General features: G+C 41.7%; 1 protein-coding gene across 3 annotated transcripts in view; it reads left to right on the top strand.

Annotated features, from left to right (window-relative positions):
* Positions 1–14,877, top strand: part of PTPRB (protein tyrosine phosphatase receptor type B) — a 63,245-nt gene extending 48,368 nt beyond the window's left edge. For 2 of the 3 annotated variants that reach the window (XM_085044887.1, XM_085044894.1), the window contains 11 exons: positions 1,173–1,256; positions 1,360–1,377; positions 1,480–1,561; positions 2,018–2,108; positions 3,248–3,324; positions 4,141–4,275; positions 5,375–5,497; positions 5,701–5,864; positions 6,864–6,999; positions 9,426–9,546; positions 10,557–14,877. In XM_085044887.1, coding sequence (XP_084901013.1) covers positions 1,173–1,256; positions 1,360–1,377; positions 1,480–1,561; positions 2,018–2,108; positions 3,248–3,324; positions 4,141–4,275; positions 5,375–5,497; positions 5,701–5,864; positions 6,864–6,999; positions 9,426–9,546; positions 10,557–10,579 — 1,054 coding nt within the window. In that variant the 3' untranslated portion in view covers positions 10,580–14,877. The other variant, XM_085044879.1, reaches the window with a different exon arrangement.
* The last annotated feature ends 5,300 nt before the right edge of the window (positions 14,878–20,177 follow it).

The following is a 20,177-nucleotide window of genomic DNA, read 5'->3' as shown; positions in this document are numbered from 1 at the left end:
AAAATGACTTTTGTCTTTTGGGGAAAAGTGTCTTTTGTCAAAAAATGAAGTGTTTCAAATTAATTGCATCTGCATTGTAGATGGGAAGCTTTTGAAACTGTTCATTCAGACTTTATCATTTCAATTCAAAAATACTGAGATTTGGCATTACCTCAGTGTCTAAAAGATTAGTTCAAACTTTGCTTCTCATGGTTTTGTCAATTACAGTTGTATATTTCACATTACAGATGAATCTTAAATAGTGAACTTTTATATTTTTAAAGAGTTAAATACTGTATCTCAGCTTTGAAAAATCTTTATCCATTTAAACCATTTTGTATGACAGAGAGATATGAAATTCTTTGTCATTTCTGAAATTAGGAAAAAACCTCAACATTTCCCTTACATGGGAAAAACTCCAAGTCTGAAATTCAGCTATTTTACTGATACAAAATAAAGTCGATATTTTTTTGAATTTGCTTTTTGTATGTCAGAATTTCAAATTGAAAAAAAAAATGCTTTCTAACTAATCATAGCTTTTAGCCAAAATGGATTAACTTCATTACAGAATGTGATTTCTTGTTTTAAGTTGTGTACCCAGCAGGATGGCAGTAATACTGGTATGGTTTTTTCCCGTCAGACATAAAGAGGAAGTTCCCTAAGGGAGGTGTCTTGAAGGAGGAGATTGCAGCAAAATGGAGGAGATTCCACACTAGCTGTGTGGAATAAGTACCACTTCCATGGCTTTCCCAAAGCCTGCTGTGGTTCTGCCACTTACTCCTGCCATGAGCCTGGGCATCTGCTACAGGTCTGGTCTGCAGAGTGGTTGTGCTAGGAGCTTTTACAGCTCTGAAAATCTACCTACATGTTCCTCTCTGCATGTAGAGAATCAATGGATTTAGGACCCATCTTAGCATAGGACACCCTCCTTAATGGTGGATCGGGCTGTGAGTGTTTCAGAACAAGAAAAATGTCTTACTACCTGTGCCAGGCATACACTCCACATCACGATTGCCAAGCTAAAATACAAGAAAACTCTGTGCCCCAGCTAAGAGCAATGCCACAGGATCAGAAACAAAAATCAAAACATACTTTCTTAAATTTCTTTTCTCCAATTGTAAGTTACGTCATTGCCAACTCTTACCAGTTTCAGAACCTAATGGTATAACAGAATGCCTTCCTTTTTGTTCCAGCAATGGCCATGAGAGACCTACAGCAAGGCTGAGCATTCGCAGAGACAGGCCACTGTCAGTCCATCTGAACTTGGGGCAAAAAGGGTAATGTCAAAAGTCTGATTTTCTAACATGCCATTATGGTTGAACAGCCCCATCTGATTACTTACTGATGACATGTTTCTTTTTCTTTTGAAATAATTCCCAGGTACCGGAAAACTTCCAGGTAAAAGAAAAAGTTAATACCTAAAAAACTTCTTGGTAACCAACTGGATAAATTATGACATGATTCATCCTGTAATTTTCTTCCTCCTGTTGAATATTTTAGTCCAATCAAAGTCAGTCACTTTGAAGCACACTTCACCAAACTTCAAGCGGACTCCAACTACCTTCTGTCCAAGGAGTATGAGGTGGGATCCTAACCTAGGCAAAGGACTTGCTTTATGAAGGGGCGGGCTGGCTGAATCAACAGGTTAATATATTAGAAAGCTCTGCATTTGTATGTCTTACTCACATAAATCCAAATAAGGTGGAACATTTTAGTTGATCTCCACTTGTCCATGTGCAGAAATGAGCTCTTTATTTGGCATCTTCTGGTTGGCAGCCTATGCCTGATAGTTATTTGGCTGAGATCAGGAGCATTTGTTTGCATGGCACATCTGTGTGATAAAGTATGGAAACTACCTGCCAGCCATGTGCTTGCTTCAAAACAGTACGATTAGCTATGTAATTTCAGTTTGTTTAAAAGAAAAACAAACTCTGTTCTCTGTCCATGGCCTTTAAGAGCTGATGAGAAATTTCCCTTTGTGTTGTCTTGTCTTGTAATTATTTTCACCTCACATTTTATTCCTATTCCTTTTTTGCAGGACTTGAAAGATGTGGGTCGAAACCAGACATGTGACATAGCACTTCTGCCAGAGAACAGAGGGAAAAATCGATACAATAATATATTGCCCTGTGAGTTTTAGCTTTGATTTTGTAATATTGCATCACACCAGCTATTTTTCACTTTTTTCAGCAAGCCTAGTGGAAAAGAGAGTGCAGCCAATCCCTTCCCTCCTTCCTGTCTGAGATGAAATATCTCTGCCAGCTCAGGTTCTTGTGCTTGGAGGCAGATGATGCATGGCCCTGAATGGCTTCACACAGACCAGTAATTTGATTTCACACTAGAGGTGTAATGGCTAGCATTCAGTCCAGGGAGAAAAAGCTCCAACTATTAGGGGCATTCAGTCCCTGCTGGTAACAAGGATAGCAGAAATAACAGTAGGGTTGTTTACATATGGAGTATCATCCATTCAGCACTCTTTAACAGCCTTGCCAGATCTTTGTTCTTCAGAGTACACAGCAAACCTACTGTACAATGTGGAGCTAATGTGATTCTGCATGGTAAGACACATGTGTGAAGTTAACCCTGTTCTTCTCAGGCAAGACCTGTCTGTCATGGAGAGGTTCCTCCTTTAATCTCCCACCTGTCATTTTGGAGATAAAACACTGAGGAGGAGCACGACATAACTCACTGCTCCATATCCCCACTAATGGATGTGGCGTGTGCTTGCTGCACAGCCTCTCCTGTGTCCTGCCTGCCCATGCCAACAATGACACCTGGCTGAGATCTAACATGGCATTATCTCACAAATCAGTGTCCTGGCAGCTCAGGTACTCTGCTGTACAGAGGGCCCTTTACCTGTAGTGATGTTTGGCCTGCTCATCATTAGCTGAGAATATCACTGAGTGCAACTGTTCTTTCAAGGACAGCACTGGGTGCTGCTTTCCAGTACAGCACACTGCTGTTAGGATCAAAGGTGGATGCTATTTTGGCCCTTTTGTTGCCATAACAAATCCTATGGCTCAGCAGAGGAAATTTGGTATATTTACTACTTCCTTCATACCCATCTATCTCCTAGTCTCTGGAACACTCCACAGCACTCATGGATGAAAGAGGCAGTAAAACCAGCAGTTATTCCTTATAAATTAGCTCTTCATATAAAATCTTGTAATGGTGTTGGCAGTCCTTTCACAAATGCATTTCTGTAAGTGTGAGAGGGACAGAAAATCAAGACCTAGCCCTAAGCCTCTCGTAATCAATTTCTTGCTAGATGATGCATCGAGAGTGAAGCTTTCCAATGTGGATGATGACCCTTGCTCAGACTACATTAATGCCAGCTACATACCGGTAAGTGACTCAAGGGTGGTGTTTTACAGTCCTCTTTCCAGTCATAATTTTTCCTTCATCTAAAACTGAATATAAAGCTGGATGGTTAATGTTCCCTTCCCCCTTCTTTGATTCACTTGAGCTAAAAAATCTGAGAACTCATTTTGTGAGTGTGCTGAAAGACCGTGTCTGACTGCCATTAAGTTAACTGTGACTGATTTACCCAGCACTTAAGGACACTTCCTTGCATTGCTATAGTTATGTAAGATAGCAAGTGTAATTGGCCAAGGACATATTTTTAAAGGTCGCTGATTTCATACAGTGTCCACAACAACTGTAGCTATAACTGCAGGTGGCATCCTCATTGTGGAGCTGTAGCTCATCCTGACAGCACCGGCACCTTGCAGGGTGATAAAACTGGCTGAAATTAAAATAATGCCCTTTGCCAAAGAGTTATGATTGATAATAGCAGTGGCTTTAGCAATTCAGATTTCAAGCCAGAACTCAGCTAATTTATTAAAAACAGTAAATAAAACAAAAACCACTAGCAGTTTTAAAATTGCTTGAGACTGTGCTGAAACTAAAGAACAGTGGAAGGCTTTGACTGTCACAAAAGGAACGGTATTTAGATATAATGCCACAGTCTCTTCCTTCTCTCTATTCCAATCAGTCATTTGCTTCCAGGTCCAAGGCAACAATTTAGCTTTCAAAACTATTGTCCCAGCAAGGGTAATTTTGCTGCAGAGCCCTGGCTGCAACCCCAAGGCTTGTTTAGTTGTTTGAAGATTTTTTTTTTCCTACCGTTTTGGAAACTGACGGAGTTCTCTTTATTTGCAGGGCAATAATTTCCGCAGGGAATACATAGCAACTCAGGGCCCTTTGCCTGGAACTAAAGATGAGTTCTGGAAGATGGCATGGGAACAAAATGTTCACAATATTGTCATGGTAACCCAATGTGTTGAGAAGGGCCGGGTAAGCAGTGACTCTACTTTATTAATGTCTGTTTTAACATCTATTAAAAGTTTTTGCTTCTTATTTGCATCACGCTAATGCCAAAAAGGGCCAGGCCAGGGAGATACACAGCGTGAGAGAAAAGGCGTAACATAAAGACTAGAAACAGATTAAGGCTGTGAAGTGAGGATACACAGACTGTCCCAAGATCATGCAGTGTGTCAGGGCTAGAATTAGGAACAGAGCTCAGTGCTTCTGGTCTTTAATCCAGGACTCTGTTCACTAGTACTAATACAATTCTCTTAAGCATGCAGCAGAACAACCACCAACAAAAAGTGCCTGTTTGTCACTGTCACTCTGACCAACTTCTGCTTTAAATATAACCTCTGTTTATCACATCAATTCTGATCAACTTCTACTTTAAATATAGCCTCTGGAGAGCAAATGTTGATCAGCAAATACATCAAATAATTATCTCTGATATATAAGCCCTAATGTAGTTAGCAAAGACACCATTCATGCACTTAATACCCTTACTGAGTGCAGGTGTAGCATAGCTCCCCAGGTACAACCACGTCCTGTGCCTTTTATAAGCACAATCTGTAAGAAGATTAAACAAACTTGAAGTAGTGATCCTCTAGTGGCACAAATGGTGTCAGTTTCTTTCAGTTTACCATTTTCTCCTGAGGAAAGGGTGACAGCCAATGCAAAATAGGATGTGTTTCTTTCTGCACCTCACTGGTTCCAAGTGGGACCCTACTGCCATGTGTCAGCAAGAGGTGAGGAAGGGCACTAGAGGCTTAGCTCTCATCCAAGCAGAGATTGGAGAAGAGGCACAGAAAATGTGCTCTAGAAGAGGACATCAGTGAAGTGCTTCCCATTCTACCCATCACAAACAAATTATGAGAACTTCCACTTCCCACCCCTCTGCTAACCCATTCCCATGCCAGACCCTGTTTGTTGACATGGCCTGGAGTGGCATCTCTGAATTCAGCTGCGCCTTTCTTCCTTCATCCTCAGGCACAAGAGGTCTGAAGTCTACTTCTGCCAGTGCTGGATGGAGGCATTGTTTATAGCTGTTTCTAACACAAAATCTGTCTTTCCTTTTGTGTCCCTGCAGGTGAAGTGTGATCAATATTGGCCCCATGACCAGGATTCCTTGTACTATGGAGACCTGATTGTTGAGATGCTGTCTGAATCAGTTCTCCCAGAATGGACAATACGAGAATTTAAAATCTGCAGTGTATGTTTGCATTCTTTCTTTTTTTCCTAATTAATTGGTTTAAACACTTGCAAGGCTAAATTAGGAAGGTCTCTTCTGCTGTAGCCCAGTTGCATCATGCCTGGCTCCTCTCTGGTGAAAGCTACAGCATTTTCCCTGAAGGTACATGTTGTATGTGTCACTTCCTCTCTGGTCCTGATGACCCATACTTTTGAATCCAACAGGAAGAGCAGCTTGACTCAACAAGGCTCATTCGTCACTTCCACTACACTGTGTGGCCAGATCATGGTGTGCCAGAGACCACCCAGTCCCTGATTCAGTTTGTCAGAACTGTAAGAGATTACATCAACAGGACTCCAGACACTGGACCAAGTATTGTACACTGCAGGTAAGTGCAGCAGCAAAAGGTCGGTGGCACAGAGTCCTTGTGCCAACCCTTGGAAAGATCCCAAATGTTTCTCACTGTTGGACTATGGGCAGCTTCAGAATCTGAGAGATAGCTGATGGACTTAAGTCTACAGATATATCAGAGCAGCATTTCCAAGGCACATGCATTCACCCACAAACTCACCCTGGAGATGCCTTGAAAATTATTCTTAAGGAACCACTGTGTCTCTGTGGGACCACTGGAGAGCACTAAAGTGTCAGCACCTGCCACTGCTCATAAGCTTTTGCATTCTTTAATTGCCCATGTACTGCTGTGTGGTCCAACATTTGAGTCCCAGAGGGGTGTTCGAAAAAGATAAGAGATACCCAGGGTGAGTCTGACTATGTATGGATGTTGAGACTACCTGACAGATCCATCCTTTCCTCTATTCTGACTGAGAGTCCCTTTTCATGCTGCCTTTTCATGCTTTTCTGGATCTATAATCCACTAGCCAGTTGCAGCAGAGTATAGGGCTACAGAGAGAAAGAGAGAGAAAGAGTGCAGTTGGTGCTGTATCTTCTGATAAAGCCATATATTCACTGGTACTACCTGATTGTATTATCTGACCCCTCCACCATTGTGTGGGCTGAGGCTGGTGTCTTACATGACCCTGCCTGTGTCTGCCTGTACAGCATGTGCTGCAGCATGTCAGATTCTACTGTGTCCCACAGCTGCATCCCTGGAGAGGAGAGGTTTCAAAGTTAAGAGTCAGGTGCAGTCTTCCAGTGTTTCTCAATGACTGAGTTATTCCAAAGCAGAAGGCAGAGATACCTCTACCATTGCTATCCTTTCCTTATTCCTAATTAAATTCCATTATGAAGTGTTATAAAGTCCCAAAGGTGCCATTTGAAAAATTTGTTTCTCACCCTGGAGATCAGAGCTTTACAAAAGTATCACATGAAGATAGTGAATGCTTTGATTCACCTGCATTTAAATCTTTTGGGATGTTTTCTTTCCCAGTGCTGGTGTAGGCAGGACTGGCACATTCATTGCACTGGACCGAATTCTGCAACAGCTGGATTCGAAGGATACTGTCGACATTTATGCAGCAGTACATGATCTAAGGCTTCACCGTGTTCACATGGTTCAGACAGAGGTAAGGTTTGGCTAGCCTGCTGTGCAGCAGCAACAGCTACACTATATAATAATCAGTCTCTCATCTTAAAGGCTCTCAAAGCACTTTGCACTTACTCCACTGTGAAATAGTAGTTAGATGTATTTTAGCTCTGTGAAAATTTTTAGTTCAGGTTTTTTTTCTTTGGCTCTCTTACAGAGGGTCCAAACCATAACAAATGGCAGTTGTTCTTCCTGTAGATTTCTCCTTTTTTTGCCTTGGCCCACAATCACCCCAGCAGCATTATGCTGCAAACGCTTAACAGCACACTGTTGCTTTTCTGCAGAGTCCAGTAAATGAGCTTTAAGTGGAGATAGGTCCTTCAGGCATCAGTTTGGAAGACAAGTCTAAACCAGACAAATAGGTTGACGTAATAGGAAAGAGGAATGAAGGACAGAGAAAATTAGGTGTATGCAATTTTAAAACTCTAGCCATTGTGACCTTTTGTCTTTGCAGTTTGTTTTATTGAGCTGTTCTGTCATTTTCATTAAAATGATTTTGGAAAGTTGATTGGCATTCTCCTAACATACTATGCAAAAGCAAGTACATTTATTCTCACAGTGCAGAAAAAGTAAATGTTTTGTATTTCTTTATGTGCTTTTAAAACTGCAAGAAAATCATGTTATACTGATAGAAGCTAAACACTTAAGAGCTGATTTAATAAAGGTGAGTTGTGGAGGCAGTCTTTGCATTTTCCCTGTGAATTTTTAATAGAAACATGAGAACAAGTTTGATGGGCCTACCTGTAGCTTGATAGTAAAGGAGCTATTTGCTGCAATTTGCAAGCAATTATGTCAGTGACAGTGTTTTCTGATAGATATAAAAGTCTCATGTGGTTATAAAGAGAGGCCCAGCTGAGAACACAAAGCAAAGGCATTCCTGGAAATATCTTAATCATAAGGACTTTCTGTTGGAGGGGAGACAGATTCCCCACCTGATCTGGGCATCTTCAGGGACAGATCCTCCTCCTACATTCCCATCATCCATAGTCTGCAAAGGCAGACAGGCATCTCAGGAGGGTGGCTCTTATTCCCTACCTGGAAAAAAGAGGCAACTACCTCAAGAGCCTAAATTTGACTTACAGACAGGTAAAATTGTGTCATACAAAGCCTACCTTAGACATCATGTGAAGCTCATGCCAAAGTCAAAAGGCAACCAAGGCACACAAAATGCAAAGGCCACAGTACCATCATACTTGATAATATTCAGTCAAGGGAAACTGGGGCTACAAAGCAATGCCCCTGCTTCAGACTTGGTTCAGCACTGTTTAAGACAAGAGACTGCAGGTGGAGACATGCGAGGGAGTAACAGAAAATTCTGTTCATCAGCTCAAAAGGCAGCGTGCTCAGCACAGCAGCTGTAACCATTTCAGGCACAAATGGTCTCTGCCAAAGAAAGTCTCCATGCTTGGCCAACTTTCCGTCGCATTGGTGGGTGGGGTGCAGAGTTCTGCTCCACAGAGACAGCAGCTGTGTGTGCAGAGGCAGATATCCTCACTTTCCCAGAGCCAGAGCCCTGAGAAAAAGGCACAGAGCAACGGCCATGTTTCTTGTGGAAAATAAGAAAAAAAGATGTGAGGGGTGAAAATACATATGGGAGAAATTATGTTTTTGAGATGAAGTAATGCTAAAATGGTGCACCTTGACATATAAACATGCTTGGCCTAATTTTTGGCTACGATGTTACACTAATCAAAATATTGTTATGACCCATGTCATAAACTGCAAAGAGTAGAAAAGCATGAAAGTTTGATAATCTGTTCTGTCAAGAATGTTTGGTCAATAGTTAATAATACACTGACCCTCCTTACTTTGGTTGTGAATGTCTTCTTAGCTGCATTCTGTCAAAGGCACTCTTTAGAAAAGACTGTCATTTGCTGCATAGTCAGAAACAATCTTAGAATTTATACTGGATTAAAAAATATACCGATTTTTTCAGAGATTTAGGTTTCTCAAGGTTTTCTAAAATATTTATATGTTATAAAATTCTGTGGAAAATACTTCTTTATAGAACAAAAAAAAATTGGGAAATCATTTGTCTTTTCTGTGTGCTTCTCTGTACATATTAATTCTCCTACATATGCTTTATACCAAAGCATTCAGAAGTAGTAGCCATCTAACACAGCACCATGTGAAATTGCACTTTACAGTTGCTAGAGCTTTCACCAATGGCATGATCTGTCAAAACATACTGTGTTCATTTATGTTTTACTGGTATTATTTCTAAAGACAGGTGATCACAACAGTATACTATATTAGTAGTGTGAAAAGGAGATTAATTTTAGAAGTATATTTTAATTCTTACCACCCTTGATTTTGTGTGATAGAGTTAGCTTGTACTGATTTTTTGCAAAATAGAAAATTAAATTACAAAATTTCTCTGAATGTCTTAAAACCAATCTTTTGCAGTGTCAATATGTGTATCTACATCAGTGTGTGAGAGATGTGTTACGAGCCAGAAAACTTCGCAGTGAACAAGAAAATCCCTTATTTCCAATATATGAAAATGTGAATCCAGAGTATCACAGAGGTAACTGCAAGTTTATCAATTTGTAAAATGTCTCAAATGTAGTAGCTCACTGACATTGTAATTGAGGGGGAATTGTGCTATCCTTAACCATTGATATTTCTTTACTTCCTGGACCTTCATTTGTTCCCTCTGCTCTTTTCATTCTTGCAATTGTGTCTTTATTTACTCCATTAGTAGTCATTATAGTATCACTTCCTGCTCCTACCTTACCTTCGTGCTCTCCTCGTTTCATACTTCATGGTTCCTATGCTTTCAGGGGAACTGAACTCCTTCCCTATCATGGTATTGGTTTTACCTCACAAGTCTTTACCCCATCCACCTTAAAGCAGTTGAGGCCGCTGACAGCACTCACTGAACTCTTCTGTTATTCACAGCATTCAGTTTCTGTCTGCATCACCCTAATCTGCTCTTGGCTATATAGGCAGCCTTGGGAGACTTCCCATCTGCCTTGACTAGAAAGCACAGGTGTCCTAGGCTGTGCTCTTTCTTTCTCCCCAGACTCCCCATCCTTGTAGGCTCCTTTTCCTAGCCTGTATCCACTCCCTTGCTGGTAAGAGTTGCAGGAGTAGCAAACGTGGCACTAGCACTGCCCTTCACCTCCTGTTTCTATGGCCAGAGGACCAATGTGGAGAAGCAAAGGTGACCTGTGTGACATGGTAGAGCTGATTCTTAAGGGATGTAGGGGTTTTTAGAGTCGAGACAGAAGAATCTCAGTAGGTCCACATATTTGGACATTAGTAATTAGGATGATATGATAAGAGATCAAAATAATTTTCTTGATCTAGCCTGTAGAAATGAGAGTTGTCATCAACAAGATAGAACAGGCTTGGAGGAGGCAAAGAACTGAAATAGCCAGGTTTCACAAGCTGAGAGTCCAAGCAGAGTTGGGATCTGATCTTTAGCTGTCACATCAGTCACCAGCCAGTGCTGCTGCCACACAGCCACCTCGCAGAGCACTGCTGAATCTGTGTTGTTTTACTTTTTCTAATCTCTGTTTTCCTTGCTTTCAGATGCTGTTTATTCAAGGCACTAAGAATGTTAGAGATACCTGCTTTTGCGAACACATTTGTTAACTGGGGGTTTTGTTTTAGTTTTTTTATGTATGTATTTCATGCACCAGAAAGGTGCCAGACCTTTCAGTTGAGACTGTGTATAATTTATTGGTCTGGTGATTTTTTAAAAGATATATAATTTAAATGTAATAGATATTAATGTACATAATTGTATTTTGGCATTATGTAAATATGTATTTTTTCTATATTGTTTATATTAATATGCTTCAGATAATACTATTTTTTTCTTATCAGTTTTTATAAACTGTTCTACATAACCTATTTAAAATTGTATGGCTAACAGGACTGCTGTGTTTGGGGCGCTATTGGCATGACACAGGAAAAATCCTATAAGGAGAACCTCATTTTTAAAATATATTTCAGTGTTTGTGAGATGAAATAAGCTATTATTAAGCAAGAAAACAGTAGTCCTGCATAGGAATTACAATGCTACTCTACACTTCAAACTCACTGCTTTTCATCTGACAAAAATGTGTATAACCCATAACACAGTGGTATACCTTCTACAGAACTCATTAACAACTGAGCAAAACAGGGTTCACCTCACTAGAAGCAGCTGTTTCAGTCTAGCGTGATATAGTAGAAAAATATCAAACAATGTGCGCTGCAGTGAAGTCTAGCAGACCTTTCTCCCACCACATACCTTGAGGGGAGACAGGTCACATTCTGACTTCTTTACACTGGTTTAAGAGAGCAGAATCAGACCACAACCTGTGTCTGTGCACTTTCACGGGTGTGTAATTTTAATTAAGAAATATATTCAAAGGAACACCTCAGACATTTGTGTTAACAGACCTGTGAGGATGTGAAGTCTGGCAATTTCCATAGCTCATTAGAAGCAATGCTGTACCATGACAGCCAAAAACGTGGAGAGATAGCAAATGTATTGAAACAAATGTATATAAAGGTATATTACACAATTGGCCTTAAGCTGCTTGCAGCATAGCTGCCTTGCTCCAAGTGTTGTTATCTTTGAAATGCCACTTGCTTTCACAAAGGGATGGTTTGGCCCCAGCATGTCTGCATAGAAAGAATTCTTCATTGGAATGTTACCTGATGTCACCCCCACAAGGGCAGTTGGAATGGAAAAAGGCTCAGCAGAGAATGTAGGCTGGCAGGGCTGCGCTGATCACAGAATCATCAAATGTTTTGGATTTGAAGAGACATTAAAGATCCAAAGTTCCAACCCCCATGCCCCAGGCAGGGACTCATTACTGGAAACATGTGGTGATTAGCAGGAAGTACAGTCAAAAACCACTTACCAGGTGTCCTGCCCAGCCAAGTGGATTATGCCCAGTCTCTCTCCTATGCAAAGAGACATCTCATTCAAGGGTCTAAACACTCTGTTCAGCTATTACTTGTCTTTGTAGAGAAGAGGCAGTACACAGTTCCTCTCCATCATGAAAAGAAGAATGGGCTTCATAGTTCTTACATATATCTACCCATAGTTTTCCTAGAGAAATCTTCGCTTGTTTCTGAAGGCAAGTGCCTAAATTCCACTTCTGTTTTGGAGACAAATATTTTTTAAGGCCTTGTGAGAATCACTAAGTAGCTAAGTGCCTGATTGAGGAGCTCCTGTGGCCCAGCACGACTGTGCACATCCATGTCACTCTAGTTTTCCTAGAGAGAAGGTAAAAGCCTGATAGTCACTCTTCTACTCCATCTGGAATCTCATCCTTTCTTGACCAAATATCCTCACATGCCTCAGAAGCCAGCCTTCAAATCTGCTGTCACAGCTGCTCAAAACATGTAAAGTTGATTAATCTTTTTAAAATACTGCTCATCCCTCCTTCAGATCCTCTTTGGCACCACACAAACTTCAAAATTCACCATCCTTAATGGAAACTGAAGAAGAAGGGAGCTAGCATTAGAGTGGAAGATATTTTCACAGAGGAAAGTCTAAGCAAACCCACAAAGAAGTGTGCACATTTTCTGCAGACACCTTCTTTTCTCTATTTCCTTTGCTAGGTGACTAGGTTAGCAAGCAAGGACAAACAAGCATGGCAACTTTAGATCAATTGCTGATCCTGCTGATAACTGCTGGACTTAAGGCATCGAAAAAACTGCTGTTGTGTTACATGCACTGCATTTGGTCCTTTCTTTTGTGCAGGGGTAGCCGAGGAATGAAGATCACCATGTTAGTTACCAGCAGTACAATTACACTGTTAAGACATACCAAGTGTACCCTATAAATTACCTCGCACTGTGTATCACATTGTCATTTTTTAATGCTGAGGGAAATGGAGCTCACTCAATACTCTATGATTTGAGGGCAATAGTCTGATTGTATGCTGTGTATGCGTGTTATTCACCATTTTCAGAAAGACACACGTCATTCTGCTCTTTATTTTATCGTTCTCAGCTCCCTTATCTGCACCTACAGAGTTCACAAATGTGTACCCAAAATGATGATGTAGCAGACAGCTGGTTTCATCTTTTCTCTCAGCTAATAATGGACACAGTTCGTAAGCCTCTTCCTCCTCATCACTTTGTAACATGACAGATGACCTTAAACACTCTGGCACAGTGCTCTTGAGGAGCTTTACATCTCTGCCCAATTAGGTCACACATGAGACTGTATACACACATTATTGCTCTGGTTCTGCTCTCTAGCCAATTCTGCTCATAAGAAACCAGTGTAAATCTACTGAAAAAAGTTTAAAAGTATCTATGTAGCATTTTTTTAATATACAACATCTACTTCTCAGTATAAGTAATTGTATTTACTGTGCCTCTAAGCTGAATAGCAGGACTGATGGGAAATTGTTAATGTAACAAGAATGGATTTGAAGGAGCTTGTGTGCTGAACAAAGGCAGCTCTTAAAGAAAAAGACATCTTTTGAATGTCCATGATGATGTCCAGAATTCCCTTCTTGATGTTTCCCAATAATAATGTTAGAAAGCAAGGCTAGTGTTGTTGCTGATCCATAAGCTAAGATTTGCACACTTGGAGCCCATCCATTGAATCTCTGCATTGTCCACAAAGCTACCTGAGTACTTTCATGAAAGTCAACTGGAATGCCTGCCTGAAGAAAATACCAGTCCACTTCTGAAGCACTTGCAGGGTTGGGCTTTTAGGTTAATTCAAATTTTTGTATTGAAAGTTATTTAATAATGAAAAAATTGTAATAAATATTTTTTTAATCTGTGCAATAAAATTACAAGATCCACTAGCGATTGTAGGGGAAAAAAGATTTTAAATAGCTAGAGTTGTTAAATGATATTTTTGTTACTAATGGAGCACAAAAGTGGGTGAGAGAAATAGGCATACTGTGAAGATGTCAAAAAGTGCAACTTTATACATTTTTCTCTGCTGCTATAGTTATTTAGCAATAAATAATGCCTGAAATTGCCAGAAATATTATTTTGTGCCATAATATACTATGAATTTCTTTTCAATTGTAGAACAGAGAAAAGAAAATGTGTGAGCTTTAAGTTTATATTATGTATTGTATATGGTTATTTACACTTTGAAAGCAGAAAGTTAAATACTAGACAGATAGGAGTACAGGAGCACTTAAGCCATGCTCCTCAGCCTGGGATTTACTGTATGGGCTAGAGGGATGACAACAGTAACTATCTAATAACTCAATCAGCATCTCTTTCTACGGCCATAGATCAGAGGAATGCATCTGGCACTCAGAGATACAGCCTACCACAGCCACAGCTCCATGTCCAGGGTGTGCCTTGGCAGGTGCTTAACATTGATTCAGATTTCTTTCAGTACTTCAGACATACAATTTGTGTGAATGAAATGCAATTACAGAATGACCACCTCATGGTCCTGTCACAGATGTCTGGGCTCTGGAGCTGTGGGCTCTGGGACCTATAATCCCAGAATGCTGTACCTTTGAATGGAAATGAGTGCTCACCCCAGAGTTTGGGCAACTCACTGCAGAGCCCATGCCCTCAACTGCCCCCCTGAGGCTGACAAGGTCAAGCTCCTGACCTGTTGGTAGCACCACTATGGCCAAAGCAAACTGCTCTGTTATCAGTGACCCCATGGATCAACAGCTGGTTCCAACTGGGATTCATTTTTTAAGGCTAGCAGGAAATATTGGAGACCAGGGAGTAGCTAACTGAGAAAAAACTCTGGAATTGGGGCACATACAGTGTCAATGATGCTGGTAGAATAATATCCATGATAGTTTAGTAGTTTCTTTGTTTATTTGAAAGCTAAAGAAATACTGTAAGTTACATCAAGAAGCTAAACATACATTGCTGTACAGCAGGGCAGTATGTTGTAGTGAAAACCCCACCATTTTGAAATGGGGCTAGTCATAAATTCTTTGCCAGTGCCTGGAGTAAAGAGTCTGAAAAATATCTTCAGTACATATTCCGTGCTCATATGCAATATAGTTACTTATAATTGTGTTCCTATCAAACACAGGGTGAACACAGAACTGTGCTACTATTGTCAGTTTAATTTATGCATTTAAGCATATTTTTATATTTTTAGCTACAGTCAACAAATCAAATATATTTGAGTGTATTTTACACATTTTTATAAATAGTTCATGAATAAAACATTCATTTAAAAAAATCACGTTCTTGTCTTCTGTTTGACTGCCTTTGCATTGTGGATTTTGTTGTCCTGCTGCTCAGAGGAAAGGTCATAAGTGAGTTTGATTTCAATTGAGACAGTCTTCAGAGAACATTAAATTCATCAGAAACCTCAGCCTGTTGGGGAAGGGGAGCTCTGCTGTTGCCTGCTGGCCAGATTAGTGTCCATGTGGAAAGATGCTGTTGTTCCCTTCTCCCTCATTCTGTGCTCTCCTTTAATAAGCAAGATACTTGTCTGGGTTATGCAATGGATATTTGAAACCACAGTGGGTCTTGAACTTGAGGGCCTGTTACTTTAGAGACATTTTGCCAGACAGTTGTACCAATTAGCACCACACTGCAGCTCCATCGCTGCCTGCCCCTCGAGAATCTGAACCATGCTTTTTAACAAATATATTTCTTCTCCTCCTGCTCTCCACAGTTCTTAAAAACCATTAGCATAACCATTCTTGTGGGGTCAGCGTGCTTGGCAGTAGTGGGCTTACTGCCAATGCTCTGTCTCAGTTACTCTTTATTGGTCAGCAGAAGTGTTTAAGACAAGTTTATTTAAAAGAAAGAATGATTTATTGACTTGTACCTTGAACTGTTTGCTGAGGGGATGTGTGTTGAAGGCTGAAGGAGTTGTGAGATTTTTTCTTTGTGATATAAAAGTTTATCTCTGAGCTCTGCTCTGTCCTGAAACCAATGTAGACACAAATGAGAAGTGATAATGGTGAAATAATGTACAGTTAATACCTCCACAGGAGAGAAACAAGGCCAACACTGCAGACAAGGATAGATACCAATGTTTTTACATGGTACAGCAAGGAAACTAAACAGAGCCTCTTCTAGTTCAACAAGAACACAGTGGTCAGTTCCTGTTAAAATATCCCCAGAATCTAGTTTTTAACTTTGATTGTTTATATGGACTTGATTTGTACCTGGGCTTCATACCTACAAGCTAGCAGTTTTGTCTGATAAATCATCTCCTGTACCGTAATTTCAGTTTTCTGCCAGTGCCTGTCTTCCCTATCAGTTGCTTTATTATGCTCTAGAAATAGCTGCTGGTGTCAGTAGTCTTCTGTCAGGCAGGACATGGCAATGCCGCTATGTCAGCAAATACCACAAGTGAAAATTTCAGATGTTACTAGCCAAGGCTTTGCACATCGCTCTGGTAAGATACCACTCTCAACCTGTTAAAAAACAAACCCAAAACAGCAGAAAAAGGGAAGAAAAGCAGTATTTCAGTTAATATGTGGAGACGTTGCAAAAGCAAGAAGCCCTTCTCCCGTTCTCAGGGTCAGTGCTCTGTGGGGCTGGGGGATCTCAGCGGTGGCTGCACGGGTCGTGGGCAGGGCAGGAGGCAGATGTGGCACAGCTGGGCTGGGTTGGTCACTGAGCCTCCCATGGCCACCCCTGGGAACTGACCTGCTGTTGGCTCTCCCCATGGCAAGGCTGTGTCTCCTTGGGCTCTGGCTCCTGCAGGTGCCTGGTGTCCTCTTTATACCCCAGCGGGGTGCTTACTGTCATTTGCATCATGCAGAACCTCGCTACAACGAGCAGCTTTCCTTGGGGTGAGAGATAGTCCCAGCTCCCAGAGATCTGGAGTCATCAGCAGCACAGCAGGTGCGAAGGCACCATAATCCAAGAGGGCAAACAAAACTTTTTGCAGACCTCACAGCCTTAGGTCTCCAGCAAAAACATGGCCTCAGCACCCACAGCTTTGCTGTTGCAGAGGTCCTGGGGCCACCAAAAGAGGATAACATTTCCCTGAGGGCTCTCACTGGCCAGGCAGGTCCCCACTGCCAGCACAGGGAGGGCACACTGAGCCCAGTTGCAGACTGCCTTCCCCACCCCTCCCGACTCAACTTCCTGGTTGGAAAGGGTGGCAGAATCATGTCCTAGCCAACAGAGTGCTCCAGGTGGGTGCACAGAGCTTCAGGGTTCAAGGAGAGAGGAAACTGAAGTAGTCCAGCTGGATTCAGCCCTAGCATGTTCCTCCCTCTGTGCTGTGGGGCCAAGGCACCTGGTGGGGACTACAGACGCACATGATGGGGACACACCAGCTCTACCAGTGCCCCCATCCTCAAGGTTCATGGGGATCTGTACACTCCAGAGGCCCAGGGCATGAGATCAGTGCCAAGAGCAGGGCCAAGAGGGCAGCAGCCATGGCCTGTGTAGCAGCCAAGCGCCAGGCACCAAGCACCACTGGCAAGCGCTGCAGCACCTTGGCCAGACATCATTGTACACAGCTTTTTGCACACTCATGCCAAAATCCCTGCCAAATCACACACCATGTCCTTGCTTGCCTTTGGTGGTTTCTTGCTGATTTGCCAAAGCAAACCAGTAGCAGGTGGAGCAGCTATTTCTTACCAAGGCTAAAGGCAGAGGGAGGTTTCCCACCCTCTCCACGTCAGTGAGACCACACAACCTGTTTGGCAGAGGGGACCTGAGACCTGCAATTTCAGTCCTCTCAGGACAAGAAGGGGTGCAAACCCAGGTATTTCTGGCCCTGCAAATCTTAACCCATTGTTCAAGGAGAGGAACTGTTCTTTCCAAAGGACAGGGCAGGTATAAAGGGGTGAGCTGAGTGAACCCCTCCTCAGGGTCTGCATCTCCCAGCAGCCCTTTTTCAAAGGTCAGATTTCATGGATGTTTTTCTGTGTATCTCTCTAGGCTGGGTAGGTTTGCACAAAGCTTTAAAAGTATGCATGTTTTACCAAGCAACGCCCAAGTACATCCTCATGCATAGGTCCAAAACCTGGGCAGAAGAAAGGTAAATATGGGGCTAATATAACACCTTCATAAAAACCCTTTGGTGGTTATCAGGAGCATTAATTTGGCTTTGATCTGGTACTTCTTTCTTGTCTCAAAGGTCCATGTCTTCACTTCTAGCTCAGAAATGATTGCTTTGCCCATGGGATGTGTAAGCCAGGCACCAGAGTGGCATTGAATTATACATATATATACAGGTTGCACTCAACAGATACCAACCAAGCTGCTGCCCAACCCTAGCTCCCTCCACCTCCTCAAGCATGTGGTGGCCTCTGGCATCTCAGGGCTGAACTATCTTCTGCAGGAGCTCACTGTCTGAGGAGAAAGCACAAACACCAAGTGTGTCTGTCTGATCACACAGAAACATTTCCAGCAGAGATGTCTGTCTATCCAGGGCAATCATCCCAGACTGCCCTTATGACTGCTTATGCCCAAGCATAAATCACACCCCAGAAGTATGTCTCTCAGCAAAGACACAGAAAGTGGCTATATTGACAAAACATTCATCCTTAGCAGAGTTCTACAGTGCCTAATGTGGGTATCCATGGGCTCAAAAAACTGGTTACTATTTCTGTACCCTAGTTACATTTGGGGATAGACTAGGAGTTGGGCCACTTCACCCTGCTCAATGGACATGGTCATCTCCTCAAAGGCTTCAGATCCTTGCACCTCTGTGGGAGCTGCTCTGTATTTTCAGGATAAAACTCTGAATTTAGGCAATGCCTTTTGGAGTCACACTCAGATGTCTGTTGCTGAAGGAGAGCCCAAACCCAGTTCTCACAATAGTTCTGCTTCTTCCCCAGGACTTCAGCTGATCAGCATGAGAGATTTGTAGCTGAACTGTCTCCATTGATCATCAGTAGCAAAGTGCTAGGGGAAAACAGTGACAGAGGCTTCTTAGAGGAAAGCATCTTCTCTGGGTGGCTCCACAGGACAGTAGCACTAGACCCCTGCATCAGCCTGCAAACATGAAGGAAACAGCACTGACTAAACACTCATTTGCAAGTTCTCCCTATCCTTGTTATAGTCACACATATATGTGAATAGGAACAGGCACATATTTCAAATCCAGTTGTTTTCACTGCTGCATGATGCAAGGTTACGTAAATAATTTTTACTTTGTAAAGTTAGTAATAGGAGTTTTAAAAATTAACTCTTCTCACTATAATCACAAGATCTCTCCCAGTCCTGTTGGATACATGGAATAAATGCATCTGGTTTTTGCCCAGATCGAGCTTGAGGCTGTGATGTGGCCAAAACAGAAAGAAGGTCCTCTAATTCTGTTTTCCATACCACAGAGAGTAATGAATCTTGAAATAAAAAAAGAGACAAGGGGCATTCTGGATAAGAACACCCGAACTTTCTGGAAAATCAAATACAGACCATATGGCCTGTAGTAAAGCTACCAAAATAGGTTTGGTATGAATGGAGTTACACTGAAAAAACACAGACTAGAAATAATTGGATGCAGAAAACAAAGTGAAGTTGTTCAGAATGCTCCATGTGGCTTAGCTAGGGAAAAAATGTTATGCAAATAAAAGACAGCTACAGAAAGGTCCATGAGTTAATTGGGGGCATTTCTCCTGCCTGTCAATGACTACAGTTGCAGTAACAAAACCACTAGGAGAAAAAGATGGATACTTGCAAAGGCAATAAAGACATATATAATGTCAAAGTATCAAACAGATCAGAAAAGATACGCTCAAGACAAAGACACCAGCATAATAAATGCCAGCATCCTGTTGTCTTATCACTGTGTCTAAAAGACACCTGGAGCCAAATTATTTGTGAGAATCCAACTTTGACAGAATGAACTGGCAGACAACTAGTATTAATTAATGCCCAGCTCTCTGCTAGAAAGGTTGGAGAGTACTGAAAATATCCAAGGAGCCTGTTTCTTTACATATCATGTCAATTAGATCTGGTCAGTCTCTGACAAATTTTCTGTAAACATTCTGGCGAACGAGCAACTCCCCCAGCACCCGCCAGCAGCTCCCAGGGTGGCTGAGATCTTGCCTCTAAAATGCCACAGCTTTCAATTACAATAGTGGAGAAGGGAAAAAGCAAAAGTAAGTGGTAGCATCAAGTATGCTGTGGTTGTTAAACCTAGGCAGGTAAGAAAATTTCAGATCGTTAACCTGGCAATATTCTTCACCATGGATTTCTGTTTGCTTTGGAGGGATTAGATCTAAACATCTTAGTGCAATGAGTCCATGAGAGAAAAAGGAGAAAAGACAGAAA

The sequence above is a fragment of the Lichenostomus cassidix genome, chromosome 1Aa (assembly GCF_008360975.1).
Source record: "Lichenostomus cassidix isolate B80296 chromosome 1Aa, HeHo_3.0, whole genome shotgun sequence".
NCBI classification, from domain to species: Eukaryota; Metazoa; Chordata; class Aves; order Passeriformes; family Meliphagidae; genus Lichenostomus; species Lichenostomus cassidix.
This window is presented reverse-complemented; position numbering and strand designations above follow the sequence as displayed.